Source organism: Balaenoptera acutorostrata, chromosome X, assembly GCF_949987535.1.
Source record: "Balaenoptera acutorostrata chromosome X, mBalAcu1.1, whole genome shotgun sequence".
Classification (NCBI taxonomy): Eukaryota; Metazoa; Chordata; class Mammalia; order Artiodactyla; family Balaenopteridae; genus Balaenoptera; species Balaenoptera acutorostrata.
In genome coordinates this window covers 48298546-48314075 of record NC_080085.1, presented here as the reverse complement: position 1 = coordinate 48314075, position 15530 = coordinate 48298546, and the positions used below count along the sequence as shown (strand labels likewise).

The following is a 15530-nucleotide window of genomic DNA, read 5'->3' as shown; positions in this document are numbered from 1 at the left end:
ATTAAACAATACAGAAGGGTGTACAGTGAGAAGTTATAGCTGTCTTATCCCCATTCCCTGGAGGTAACTGCTATTCCAGGCCTCTCCCCTGAAGAGTCTGATTTGCATGTCTAAGGCTAGGCTGGGAATGTGTTTTTTTAAAACAATTTATTGAGGTTTATTGACATACACAAAGCTGCACATAATTAATGTATACAATTTGATGAGTTTAGAGATAAATATCATTACCACAGTCTATACCAGAAACATATCTATTACCTCCAAAAGTTTCCTCCTTCCTCTATTATCATTTCTTGTGATAAGTAAGAACACAAGATCTACTATCTTAGCAAATTTTTCAGTATACAATACAATATAGGCACTATGCTGTGCAGTAGATCTCTAGGACTTATCTTGTATAACCAAAATTTTATACTCTTTGACTAAAACCTCCCCATTCCCCCCTCCCACCAGCTCCTGGCAAGCACCATTCTACTCTCTGCTTCTAAGAGTTTGACAATTTTAGATTCCTCACGTAAGAGTATCATGAAGTGTTTGTCCTTTGGAGTCTGGCTTGTTTCACTCAGCATAAAGTTCTCCAGGTTCATCCATGTTGTCCCAAATGGCAGGATTTCCTTGATATTCCATTGTATGAATATACCACATTTTCTTTACCCACTCATCCAACAAGAGATACTTAGGTTGCTTCCAAGAACCCCAGGTGATTGTCATGATGGGAGGCAAGTTTAAGAAATACTGCTCTCGGGCTTCCCTGGTGGCGCAGTGGTTAAGAATCCGCCTGCCAATGCAGGGGACACGGGTTCGTGCCCCAGTCCGGGAAGATCCCACATGCCGCGGAGCGGCTAGGCCCATGAGCCACAACTACTGAGCCTGCGCGTCTGGAGCCTGTGCTCCGCAACGGGAGAGGCCGCGACAGTGAGAGGCCCGCGCACCGCGATGAAGAGTCGCCCCCGCTTGCCGCAACTGGAGAAAGCCCTCGCACAGAAACGAAGACCCAGCACAGCCAAAAATAAATAAATAAATTAATTAATTAAAAAAAAAAAAGAAACACTGCTCTCTAGTCAGATCACACAGCATGACAATTTATTCCTAGCAAAATACAACCTAGAATGACTGATGGCAATTAAATCCTGACCAAGGCAAGGAAAAAGCCTTCCAGCCACAATGCCCCTCGGAATAGCTGAGCACCCTGGCTCCATTTCCACATCTATGATGACTGCTACCCTCTGAAGTAGAATGAGTTCCTGGCCCTAATTGGTCCAGTTCAGTTGTTAACCTTGCAATTTTCCAGGAGACTAAAATTATTTAGGTGAGATTAAACAACAACATATGCAAACAACAAATCAGAAAAGGAGCACATTTGAGCTTTAAAGAAAGTAGGAGTTGAGATTCTGAACAACTACCTATAGCTTTTAATTGCTGGCTTACTGTTCAGTCCAACAAATACGAATTGAGGGACTACTAAATGCCAGGATGCAGACAGCACAGAGTAGCCCACTTAAACGTGAGAAGCTATAAACACCTGTGTGTACCATGGGAACACAGAGGAAAGGCATCTAACCAGTCAGTGAGGTAATGCTTTCTAGAAGAAGCAACACCTATTTATAAAACTCAAGGGAAAACAGCTCCCTGAGAAAAGTTTATGAAATGTCTCATTTCCAATCACATGTAGTAGTCTACAGCAGTGGCTTTCAAATTGTGCTTCCCAAACCAGGATTATGGAGAATTGGACCAAATAACCAGACAGGACAGGTACTCCTATTTTCTCTTCAATCTGAGCTCATATTCTCCATTTTATCTATTTTATATTTTGGGTCTTTCAGAAAATATTTTATTAAAGAACATTTTCTATTAAAAACAACTATAAGTATTTATCACTAGAATGTAAGCTCCAGGAAGGCCAGGATTTCTTGGTCTGTTTTGTTTACTGCTATACCTACAGTGCATAGAACATAGGGAATCAATGAGCCATTTAGACTTTCAACCAATATTTAATGAGTCAGGCACTGATACATGCCAGGCACTGATCTAGGTGTGAAGATACAATAGTGAACAAGAGCCCCAAATTCCTGTCCTCATGGAGCTGACATTCTAGTGATTAATATTTCACGATAGGCACAGGGCCATAAAGAATATCTAGATTGTAAGCCTGTTAGTTGCAGTGATGGTATTATACCCATCTGGGTCTCTAGAATCCTGCCTGACCATAGAGAGCTTAATCCAGAGGCAATACCGCTTTCTGACCTCTGCAATACAACTTCCTCCAGGTCATCCCAAATGCCGTTGGGATGCTAGACTTGCTCCCATCTACCATGTTAAATACATCAAACTGGTGTCTGACTCAGGCAGGGCTCTGTGGTCCACTTTCTCCACCTGTTCTCAATTCCAAAGAAAAAGAAATCAGAGATGACAAGGAAGCATCACTTTATAAGAAAAGTCAAGGGGAGGAGGTGTAAGTCTGCTTTAGCAATAGAAATATGGATGGTTTATATTTCAACTGCAAGGCCTATGTGCCTTGAAGTCTAATTACCTTAAAATTACAGACCAAAACTACTGTTGATGCAAATTTGCATCAACACTCTGTGGAGTTCAACAACCATTAAGAAATTAAACTGAAAAAAAAAAGAAATTAAACTGATAACCACAAAGCTAGGAATAATGTCAAATTAAAAAGTAAGAATAGGGACTTCCCTGGTGGTCCAGTGGGTAAGAATCCACCTTCCAATGCTGGGGACGTGGGTTCCATCCCTGATCGGGGAACTAAGATCCCACATGCCAAACTAGAGAGCCCGTGTATCACAACTACAGAGCCCATGTGCTCTGGTGCCTGCAAGCCACATCTAGAGAGAAGCCTGCATACCGCAACAGAGACTGCATGCCACAACAAAAGATCCCGCGTGCCGCAACCAAGACCCGATGCAGCCAAAAATAAGTAAATAAATATTTTAAAAAATAAATAAATAAAACATAAGAATAGCAGCAATCGTAAACCACAGTCAATTCAGGGCAACATTGACAAAGTGGCCTTCCCTCTCAGCTGTAGGAGTTTCAGTTATCTATATACACACGCACGGTAGAGTCTTTGCCATTAAATACTGCAGTCAAGCTAGAGGTGGTAGAATACTGATCCAGTGTTCAGTAAAGGCTATTAAAGGTGATAATTTTGTGAATACTCAATTTCAGTACCCTTAAACTGCTCTCAGGCTGCCAAGAGCCAGCCCATTTCTGTAGGTGAAACTGCTTGTCACATGTAAGAAGACTTAGATTTATTTAATCTGTTGTGGCTCATTTAGGGGCTGGAGACTCTGAGCATAACTTTTGTAATCAGCAGATACAGCAGGAACTTCAGCATCCAGTGGACCTATGCTCAAATTGAAGTGGTAGGGCATATCATGGGCAAGTCACTTAACTTCCTCATCTATAAAATGGAGATTTTGCTATATTCCTACCTAATTGTAAGACTTTGAAATTATTTATATAAAATACCTAGCATACAGGTTCTGAAAAAGTCATTATGAAATAAAGCATAGCCTGTTTATTCTGCAGAGATGAAGCCTATAGTACATATTACTCTCTGCAGGTCCTCAGAAATCATTTGAAACAAGTAGATTCCAGAATAGGCACTTGCTCTGCCCAAAGCAAAATCTTGCAGTATTGAAAAATCAGAAGGCCTGATGAAAGGTATTCTTAGGAATAAGAGGAGAACAAAAGTCCAAGGTAGCTTTTGGGTTACCTTGGAAAGGAAGACAGGAATTGCAGAGAGGACAGTGATGGTGAGAAATTTCTAAGAGTCCTTGAACCAGGGGCTGCAGCTAACATAAATGAATGAAAGTGGTTAAGAAAATCAACTGCTAGAAAATTTTTTTTCCTAAACTATGCTGTGGGTGTTAACAATATAAACATGCAAAATATTGGAGTTAACATTTTAAATTCAAAATTAAAAACAAAAGTTCAAAATAGAAAAATTTAATCATTACATTTTTGCGTCTGATTTATTCTCCTTTGACTTGGAACAGGAGGTCTGATGCTTTTCTTATGTACCAAGAGGTCAATGTTAGGTCTTATATTTTTGTGTTACAATGTGCACTAAAGAATTTAGCCTTGAATCCTTTTACTGGGAATGATTTTTATCCTATTTCATAATGGAAAACAGCTGCTTAGAAATGTAGGAATTTCCAAACACACATAGATGTCTTGCACAGTGTTTTTTATATTTAGGGTTACTACTCCTGAGATATTTGTAGAATTCTGGTATTTCAGTGACATCATGCTTCACTTTCAGTACCATAGCACAGCAATTCAGTATCTCCACTGTAGCTATTCTTTCACACCATGAATATCAATTGAGAAAGGTTAACTGAACTATTACATTAATTCATTTTCATAGAATATAATGTCAGAAAACCTTTTCTGGAATTCAATAGACAACTCCACAATTGGGGGAATGTAATTCAGGCCATCACATTCATTTCTTGGAAAACAATTTCAGCAAAGTCAGCCAGTCTATCTCCTGCCAAATTAGTTTCCCACAGGCATAATTTTGCTAGGAATGAGCAAATACAACCACACATTTGGAAGGTATTTCTGAACAACCTTGTTTTTATTCAAAGTGAATTGTAATGTCAACCAAACAGGTCAAATATATTATTTCAGTCTTTGATGGTGTGCTGAATGCCTTTTGGATACCAAATAAGTAATTTTTTCCAGTATCTTCAATACCATACCTCAACTAGGTCAATTAATCTCCATAATAGGGAAGATTTCCATGACATGAATCTAATAATTCACCAAGCAAAGTATTCAACTATGTTTGGTGCAAACCACAATGTTAATTACCAGTTCTTGACATGATTCATTTTGAACATTTTTGCACAAAAAGTGGAATCCTAAGGAGTGATACAATGAACAGCTTTAAGTCTTTGTAAAGTGCTTCTGAAAAAAACTGAAGTTTCCTAAGTCCAACAGTAACACTATTGCAGAAGCACCATCTGTAGTCATATTCACTAATTTTGACCAATCCATACTAAAAATTTCAAGACTTTTCTCAACATACAAAATCCAAGTATTTCTAGATGTACCCGTCAGAGGCAAGTCCAAAAGAGTTAGACTGCATCAAAATTCTAGGTGTGGAGGTTCTTAAACTTTAGGGTGTATCAGAATCAGCTGGAGGGCTTATTAAAACAAATTAACAAGCCTCATCTCCAGTAGGTCTGGGGTAAGGCCTGAGAATCTGCATGTATAACAAGTTTCCAGGTGGTACAGTGCTGTTGATTAGGGACCATACTTTGAGAACTACTGGCTAGACACATAGCTAAGTGTACCTTTAAATGCATAGTGTTTATATCTGCTGTAACCAGTTGTAATCTAAAACTTTACAATTTAACTTCTTGACACAATGTCACAAAAATGTTCAGCCACCAATTTTTAACATCCTGAGCAACAGTATCTACTACCTTTGCAAATGCTTGTTTATAATGTAAATTCTGCTGTACTCAACACTCTTTTCTTAAACGACTACCTACAAAAGGCTTTCAAGCCCTGGTAATTTTTTCATGTAATATATAATTGCATTTCATGGCAGTATTACTTAATTCTGTCTGTATTCAAAAACAACCTATTGAAATTCCAAGCCCTTTTTCAAGTTCTTTTTGTTTCAGCACTCATCATTCTTGTATACTGGTCATATTTCTTACAATGGTTTATTTTTAAATGGTATCTTAAATTGTAGTCTTTCAACAAACACATTTTATTTAGATATAGAGGAATACTCATCACTTCCACTAGGAAATAGGCTCCCTTTGATTTTCCTTTAAATATATGACCTTCCTGTATAGATAATTCTTCTATTTTTCACTTTTCACAGATATGGGCACAAGAAATATTTCATATTCTTCAAAACTACTATAAAAAAGTACAAGCACAACAATCAATGGTGTCTTAGTTATCTATTTCTGTATAACAAATTACCCCCAAAACTTAGTGGCTTAAAAAGCATTTATTTTCTCATAGTATCTGTGAGCGTGGCTTAACGGGGTTCTTTGGCTCAGGGTCTCTCACAGGCTGCAATCAAGGTGTCAGCTGGGGCTGCAGTCATCTCAAGGCTTGGCTGGGGAAGGATCCACTTCCAAGCTCACTCACGTGGCTGTTGGCAGGATTCAGTTCCTGTGGGCTGTTGGACTGAGGGCCTCAGCTCCTCACCGGTTGTTGGTCAGAGGCTTCCCTCAGTTACTTGTCACGTGGGCCTCTCCAGAGGGCAGCCCACAACACGGCAGCTTGCTTCATCAGAGTGATCAAGCAAGAAATGCCAGAGAGAGAGAGAGAGAACAAACAAGATGGAAGTCGCAGTTTCTTATAACCTAATCTTGGAAGTGACATCTCATCACTTTTGCTGTAGTCTGTTCATTAAAAACAAGTCACTAAGTCCAGCCCACACACAGGGGGTGAGGGTAGATTAAACAAGAGTGTGAATACCAGGAGGCGGGAATCACTTGGAGCCATGTATGAAGAAGATGGTTATCATGAAAGGCAAGTGGCACTTGGTCACTGTGTCAGGGAGACACCATGGATCGGTAGAGACTCCAATAAATGAAGACCACGCAGCACGGCAAAAGGGGACAACCAGTGTTGCGAGAGGATCTGATATTTCAAGAGTGGTTGGAAAGTCAGAATTCTTGGTAACGTTTCACAATTTTTAAAATGTTGGCAACAAATTCATATTTGTTAAAAAAGAAATGCGTTTGTAAAATGCAAGTTAAATGATAGAAGGAAATGAAAAATCATTCAACTAGATGATGCCTTAATATTCAACCCAAACCCACTATTTGACTTTAGATTCTGATGAACACTATTGATCAATGAAAATCAATGAAGTTCTTTTAAAAAAATGTGTGGTGCTATGGGCTGCCAGTTTGCCATCCCTGCCATAACCTTTGGGATTTTCTTTGTGGTATAGATGAAAGGGCAAAGGTTTTGGTGTCTGAAATGCAAACTGTGGTTCTGCTACTTCCACTATGTCCTTGGGCCTATGACAAGAGCCAGAGAAAAGATACTCCGGGCTATTATTGTTAGTATTTTCTTACTTGTCTCCCCTACTAGACTATGAGCTGCTGGAGGGTTAGAGTACCCACCTGACCACAACACTCCCTTATCTCACTTTCCTACTTCATTCTTCTGTACAGCACTTACTACACTACCTAAAATACTATATATTTTGTCTTTTTATCTTGTTTATTGTCTGTCTTTCCCACTAGAATATAAACTTCATGAGGTCAGAAACCTGTCTGTTTTGGTCACTGCTTTATCTTCCCAATATTGAACTGTGCCTAGTGCACAGTAGGAGCCCATTAAACATTTGTTTAATGAATGAATTCCATTGTTCATAGTACTTAGCACAGGGTCTGGCAAGAGTAGGTGTTCAAAAAATGCTGAAAAGCATTCATTGTCCTGATAAGAGAATGGTAGGCAGATCAAGAAGTACCCTACATGCCATGCCAAGCTTAAGGCATGAGAGTGAAATGTCCATGTCCAATCTACTTGGCACACAAGATATTTTGGTCAAAGTAACTGTAGCTGGCATTTATATGGCATTTACTATGTGGTATATAATGTTCTAAGCACTGTACTTATATTAAATCATTTAATACTCACAATAAAGTCTGTGATGTAGCTATTATTACTATCCTCCTCCTCCACATGAGAAAACTGAGGCAGAGAGAGGTTAACTTGCCCACATTTATATAACTAGTAAGTAAAAGAACAAGGATTTAAACCCAGGCAGTCTGGCTCCAAGGTCTGTTCTTAGCCATTATGCTACACAAACTAAATATAAGAAAAGTGTTCTGGAAAAGGTTATTAAAATGCAACTATACTGTTTGGAGAGATGTTAAAGATGAAGGATTTTGATGTCAAATATATTTAGGTTCATATCTTGGCTCAACCACATTCCAGCAGTGCAACCTTGGGCCAGTGACTATGCTGAGCCTGTTTTTATTTTAGCTATAAAAAACGTAGATTAATACATATCCTGAAGGGTGGTTGTGATGATTAAATGACATAATGAATCTATGTGAGGTACCGAGCCCATGTGGTAGCTATTATTACTACCACCAAGGGGGAATTTATTCCATAAATGCATTGCTAAGCAGCTACAAAACTTACTTTTACTTAACAGAGTTTGGCAATTCCATTTGGAATCAAGTTAATTTACATGGAATGAAACTATAACATTATAAAACACTGGTTCTAAATTCTTCCTTATCTGCTTTTCTCTTTTAACAACCATTATTGTATATAATGTGTCAAGCCCTAGAGCAAAATCTCTGCCCTCTCGGAACTCAATTAAAAGATAATTACATACAAACTTCCAGTCATAAGATAAGTAAGTTCTGGGGATGTAATACATAGCATGGGGGAAAAAAGAGAATTATAATGCGATATGAAAATACTATGAGAGAAAAAAATATGAGAGAGGTAAAAATAAAAAGAACACTCTGGTAGCACAAGGGAAGGCATCATTTACCTTGGCTGGGAAAGATTTCATAGTGATAACTTTTGAGCAAGAATAAGTAGGAATTGGCTACACAATGGTGAGAGTAAAATAAGAAAAGCACTATGTGAGAGGACATGGTATGTCTAGGAAGCCAGAAAAGTTCAAAATGGTTGGGACATTCCAATGGTTGGAACAGGTGTGGGCAAAGGTAAGCACCAAGTAAGGCTTGGAGAGAGTTTGGGATCAGACTGTGAATGGCATTGTCTGCCATGCTGACAAGTCTGGGCTTAGTAGGGTAGGCAAAAAGTAGCCAGTGGGTATCTTCAGGCACAGACAAAAGTCAACTTTGGTTTTCAAAGTATCTCTGACAGCAATGTAGAAGATGGACTATGGTCCAGAGAGTGGTAAAGGAACAAGTTGAGGCAATTTTCATGGCTCAGATAAGAAATGATGGCAGCCTAAACTAGAGCAATGGGGGTGGAAGTAGCTGGACTCAGTAGACATTTCCGAGGTAGAGGTGACAGGACCTAGTGACCGAGTGGATATGGGAAGTGACAGGAGAGTGAAAAATTGAGAAGAATTCCATGGTTTCTGGCTTGAAATGGATGAAAGATGACATCCATAGAAAAAGAGAACACCAAAAATAGAACAAGTTTTGGGGGAAAATAATGAATTCCATCCTGGATATTTTTTAGTATGAGTGACGTATAAGACATCAAGTAGTAGAAAGCTGAAAAGATGTGTCAAAAGCCCTTGAGAGAGGTTAGGGGTAGAGAAAGAGCTATAGGAATAATCAGAATACAGTTAATATTTAAAGCCATAATAATGGATGAGATTGCTCAGGAAATGAATGTAGAAGAATATAACTAGGACAGAAGTCTTGAGAACACCAATGCTTAAGGAAGCAGTAAGAGGAGGAGAAAGAACTAGAGACTTATAAGGAGAATCAGAAGTGAGCTGCATTATGGAATCCAAGAAAGGAAATTCAAGGAAAGGATGGCTCATGTCAATTATCTCATAGAGGACCAATAAAGCGTAAGAATGGAAATGGTTTTGGTGCCTTCAGAATGGTGACATCACATATCAAGTGGCAATAGGCTAGGGAATAGGAATTAATACAGTCTTCTTTTTTCAAGAATAATGGTTAAAAGGGAAGAACAGGGATAAGGATAATGGCTTAAGGAAATTACAAAGTAAACGGGAAGTTTTTGTTTTTAAAGGTTATTTGTATACGCTTACGTACTTATAAGTGAAAGAAACCAGAGAGGGAGAGACTTAAAATGCAGAGAAGAAAGAGACTGCTACTTTTGAATTCCTATAATATCACTATATGACTCACTCACTTGGCACTGAGCTTACACATTTGCCTTGTACTGGCAGTATTGTACATTTAGCAATGCTGGCACAAACTAAGTGCTCAATAAATCTACTTATTATCATTTTTCTTCATGCATCTATGCATATTATCTGGCCAGTAAAAGTGTACAATCTTACACAAGAATGTACAGAAAGGAAACTGTGTGGTGAAACTGTGGAAAGAGACTTTGAGCAATACAGATCCAGAACAGATTTTTACCCACCATTTACTAGTGTCCAGACCAAAGAAAAATCATTTCACTTCTTTGCACCTGTTATTCAACTGTTAAATGGGAAGAATATCACACATTCTTGCAAGCTTATGAGGATTAAACAAGCTATTTAAAAAGCACTTTATATACAACTTGGTGCTCAAGAAGAAGACCTAATTACTATTATGATAATTTTTCCTACCACTAGAGCATCTAGTAGAGTCACTAACGTTTCAGGATGTGTCAATGATTGAGGATAAGTAAATAATCAGGAGGCACAGCAGCCACTGCTATAGTGTATTCTAGAGAACGAAAGCACAAAATGGCATCAGCTGTTGGTCAGCCTTCTCAAACTTTGCTTATTCATTTACCATCAACATGATTTCTGCCACATCCAAGTACTGAACCTTAATACTTTTCTTTAAATCAACTTACTTCTCTTTAATTGGCCTAAAGAGTTCTAAAGAGTTATAGCTGTGAAACTGCGGGTTTCATGCGTTGATTATCTTTTTTTCTAATATATATATTTAACCATTAAAACAAAGTATTCATCCCATTAACCACCCCACATCATCTTTCAAACCACATTCTAAAACTGCTTTAGGGTTGCTCTGAGACCCTTAGGAAGAGATCAGGTAGCAATTTGTGGTTTTACTTAATTTTTCTGCTACTGGCAATGATAACTTACAAAGGTTTGCAGAATGTACAAATGAAACAAACCAAATGACAAAATTCATCCCAGTTATATACCCTGAATATTTTCATGGGAAGTCCTAAATTGTCTAAAGCTAAAGAGACAACCCAGCAATTTATCTTTTTATGTAATCCCTCCATCTCTATTTCTCTATCACAAATGAAAATGAGATTGGGAATAAAGGCCCATCCTGTGACCTAGTCTCAAGAACAGAACCAAGGGGAGGAGAAAAACACTAGTGGGTTTTGCTCTAAAGCACTAGCATTTCAATCAAAAGATATGGTAGGCATGCAGATCATTCAAGTGAAAACCTGCTATCTTCAAGACAGTGGAACACTCCTGAAAAGGCAAACCACAATGAGTTATTAACCAATACCTTTCAAGTCTGTGTTACAAACCAGGAAGTTCTCCATCACTCCAACAGCAACAACAACAACAACAATCACTGACCAGAACCGGGAGAGAAAACTTCACTCACTGATAACATCTACAGATACTTTACATATGCACTTTTGGAGCCAGTCTTAAATCCACTATGTTAAGAGCCACACTACACACTTTTAAAAAGTCACTCCTACAATGCATTCTAAGATCACTAAGCTTTTCATTCAGGGAAAAAAAATGTATCCTGCACCTAAAATATACAAGTTATTATGGAGACTATGAGAAGATTAAAGAGTTTGTTTATAATCTAGCATGGGGAACAAGACATGTATTTCACAAACGGTGGTACTCATGACTGAAGAGGGCTGCTGGGAAATTTTCCCCCCAACATTTTATTAAGAAAAACTTTAAACATATAGCAAAGTTGAAATAATTTTACAGTGAACATTAGAAAAGTCACGACTGAGATTCTACCATTTTTACTACATTTGCTTTATCGCCTATCAATCCATCTTATTTTTTTATGAACTGCTGGGATTTTAAAAATGAGACTATGTGTAATGAAGAATCTTAGTAGGCCATATTAGGGTTGCTTCTCAAAAATTTTCACTGATGAGGTGTATGAACAAAAAAGCTGGAAAAACCCAAACCCATACTCAGTGTTCAATTCCTGCCAACCTCCAATCAAAATCTATTCAGAGCTCACAGTAGGCCATTTTACATCTCCACATCCTTGTCCCCTCTGAACCATCCTTCCCAGCCCTCCTCAAGGCTCAGTACCAATCTGTGAAACCTCCCCCAACTTTCACGTCCTCACCCAGAATTAACCAATGCCCCCTACAGGGACCACATTTTTTATCATTAGCAATTAGCTCACGGTATCTGCAACTCTTGTTTTCAGTCTGTCTCTTTTACTAAACTCTGACCTCCGTGAGGTCAGGGATCCCCTTACTTCCCTCTGAATCCTCAGCAACCAGTATAGTACCTAGCCTATAGCAGGCACTCAATAAATAATACAAATGAATAGCCCAGACCTGTCTTTACCCAGGAGCCAAGGAAGATTTTAGTCCAGTGTGGGAATGATTTAATCACACTGGCACTTTAGAAAGATTCATCTTAGAGCACCGTTGTTAAGAGCATGAGCTTTGGAGCCAGATTGCCTGGGCATGACTCCCAGAATCCCAGCTCTGCCATTTATTGCCGGGTGACTTTGGGCAAGTTTGTAAACCTCCTGTGCCTCAGTTTCCTCATTTGAAAAAACGGGTAATACTGCTTCACAGGTTATCGTGAGGATCAAATGAGATAATTTTTGTTGTTGTTGTTAAAGCACACAGATTAGCAGCTGGCACATAATAAGCATTCCATCAATGTTAGTCACTGTTGCCGGCAACCAAGTTAATAATGACAATGAGGTAAAAAGTCCTTAAAGCTCGAGTGGTAGCAGTGAAAACAAAGTGGAAAGAATGGCCATAAAAGAAGAATCTACTGAAAAATGCTCAGTCAGGAAGGCAAGCAAATGAGTGTCTGACATATTTTTTCTCCTACTTTGTATGTTTGAGATAGCTCGTGATTGAATTTTTTTTAAAAATTATTAAAAACAGCTATAATTACCCAGCCTAGGCACAGATTAGATGCTGGGCACAAGGAGTCTAGCATGACTGGACTCTAGCCACAAGCTCTATGACCACTGTGAGTTTCTTTATGCAGGTCTTTCAGTCTCTCAGCTGAGATTTTTTCCCTCATTACTCCACCCAGCACCATTTCTTTAGTTTATGATTCCCACGATTCCATATCCTATCTTCTGACTATGCACACATCCCCAAGAGCCTTGGTTGGGGAATGGGTTTGTGGTTTTGTCCTACCCAACCCTGTACTGCTTTACTTTTTCTTCTTCCTGCCCACCTCCTTTACTTCTCAAGCCTTGCTATTCCCTACACGTAGGAACTTGAAACCCAAGAGTATGGAAAAGCAACAGAGCAACAGCAGTTGTGCCAAGAACTGGGGTTGCTGCCAAGCTGTTCTCCAGGCCCCATATGCAGTGACCAACTACATGCAGAGATTAGACTGAACTACCCATGGGGCCTCACATGCTTGATATTCCCGTTTGCTTCTGTTCATTTTCTTTCTCCTGCTTAAAGAAGCCTCTTCCCAAACCTGTAACCAATTCAAATCCAATTCATCCTTGGAGACCCAGGTGAGGTCCAACTTCTTTAAGGAAGTCTCCTCTGACCATTTTAGCCCACAGATATTCCCCCCCACACACAAAACAGGTACCAATCTGTACCATAAATCATAATCACATACACATTTATACCATTAAATAAATGTTTCCTGTGTATATATTTGATATATTTGGTTTTCCAAGGGCAGGAACCATGTCTCACATGTCTTTTAAACCCCTTACTCTTAGTGGGTTAATACTTGTTGAAAAGTGACTGAACCAGTGGGTTTGTTTGTTCGTTTGTTTAGGCTAAGGAAGGATGAGGTAGAAACATGTTGAAATGAAAAAGGCTGAATGAACAGATGGGTGCAAAAGAAGCACTGGTTCAAAATTCGGGGAAAAGCTGTAGAAGAAAGGTGTTCAATTAACACGTTTAACTGATTTGCTGCAAGGTTGGAAAAAGACATAGAAGAGAGATGTCAACTGGAAAAATTTGGAAAATGGCATTTCAGCTTGAGGCAGAAGACAGCAGGAGAAAGATGGGGCTACAAAAGAAATTCTGCTAAAGCCTAGGGATAGGCCAATTGGATAAAGGGGGTTATTGGGATGACATGGGTAGAGATGTAGTTATGCAGGTGAGCGAATCGGTAGGGCGTGGTATGAAGGGCTGGGTAGATGGATAAAATGATCGAGGGTAGTTAGGCAAGTGGGTTAGCTGACTGGGCGCTGAGTGGGTGGATGGGAGACAGGTAAGTGGGTGGGTGGTTAGGTGTTTAGTTGGGAGGGAATAGGTGTGGGGCGTATTATTTAAGATCCGGCCCCTCCCTCACCTTGACCCGGAAGCGGATGAGCGCTAGCCTCACGCAGTGGCTCAGGCAGGCCGGTGGCAGGAACCAGGCCCGTGGAGGAGGGGTGCCCTTGTTGCCCACGTGTCCCACGATCAGTTGCGCTGTCTGCCGCTCGGCCTGGCACCGACGGCCCCACTCGGCCAGCCGGTCCTTGCCCAGGCCCCCGGGGAACATGACCACCAGCTCCAAGCCGTCGCCGCCGGGATAGGCACAAGCCTGACATAGCGCTGACAAGTAGCCCAGCATGGCGTTCCATTGGCCGCCACACACCCAATCCGTCTGGTAGCCGCCATAAAGCCGAGGCAGCGCTGAGCCCGCGTCCACCAGCACCCGGGCCCCGGGCAGCGGAGGGGGCGGCGGCGGCGGCGGCGGGTGCAGCCCGGGGTGCGCCTGGCCGTGATGGTGGAAGTGGTGAGCGGGGTGATGGTGCCGAGTCGGCCCCGCGCCCCCGGAGTAGGCACCCAAGGCAGCGGGCGCGAGCGGCGGTTGCAGAGGCACGGAGCCCCTGGCGGCGCGTGGAGCCCCAGGCGCTAGGGCTGCCGTAGGCGGCAGCGGGCGATGCTGCTGCTGCTGCTGCTGCTGCTGCTGGCGCGAGACCGTACGCGCGAGTTTGAGGAGGTCCACGGGCACAACAGCCCCGGGACAGCGCTTCTCCAGGAACTCTTGGAAGCCCTGGACGCCCATGCTTCGTCGGTGGGCAGACGAGACGGCGGCTGCGCGAGCAGGCTAGGCGGCGATCTGGGCGCGAAGCTGGGGGCGGGCGCGTGCGCACTCCGCGGGGGGCGAGGGGGCGGGCAAAGGATTCCCGAGGGGCGGGGTGAGCTAGCGAGGGAATGAGGCAGGGGTGGGGAGGAGACCACAGACTGGATTTGGGTGGAGAGGAGTGGTGAGGCCGGCCGGACTCAGGAGAGGCTGGGAGGATAAAAGCGATGACGGGCTCTCGTCACTTCTCTCTTATCCCTCTTTGGCCGCTCTTCACCGCTTCAAAAGGGGTGAAGCCTCTTACTTCTACCTCCAGGAGCCATGTTACCTCGTCTTCTCTATGGTACACGCTTTCTAGCTGGAGGAGGGGGAGCGGGGCGGGGCATTCTGGGAGTTGTAGTCTCCTCTACGGCCTCGGGATACAGTGTTGGAACAAGATTACCACCCCTGTCAGCTCTTGCATTCACTGGGTCTCAAGGGGCGGGGCGTGATATGCGTTTAGGATTTGCACTGCAACTCTTTGCATCCACCGAGTTGCTTCAGGCTATTTACCGCCTTTCCCAGGAAAAGGAGTTGGGGGGGAGTGATGCATCATGGGAAAGGAAGTAGAGTGGATTAATTGAATTCAGCTAAAGTATGCTAAAATTCCCCAGGAGGAAGAATTTTCCTTTGAGGGGAGGGAATA

The 15530-nt window shown here is 41.4% G+C and overlaps 1 protein-coding gene across 6 annotated transcripts in view; it reads right to left on the bottom strand.

The window, feature by feature from the left end:
• The window catches only part of FAM120C (family with sequence similarity 120 member C), a 176675-nt gene extending 161762 nt beyond the window's left edge, over nt 1-14913 (bottom strand). For 5 of the 6 annotated variants that reach the window (XM_057538056.1, XM_057538052.1, XM_057538054.1 and 2 more), the window contains exon 1: nt 14126-14894. In XM_057538056.1, coding sequence (XP_057394039.1) covers nt 14126-14827 — 702 coding nt within the window. In that variant the 5' untranslated portion in view covers nt 14828-14894. Of the gene's footprint in view, nt 1-5980; nt 6277-14125 lie in introns of those variants that run through there. The other variant, XM_007191246.2, reaches the window with a different exon arrangement.
• Nucleotides 14914-15530: the final 617 nt, after the last annotated feature.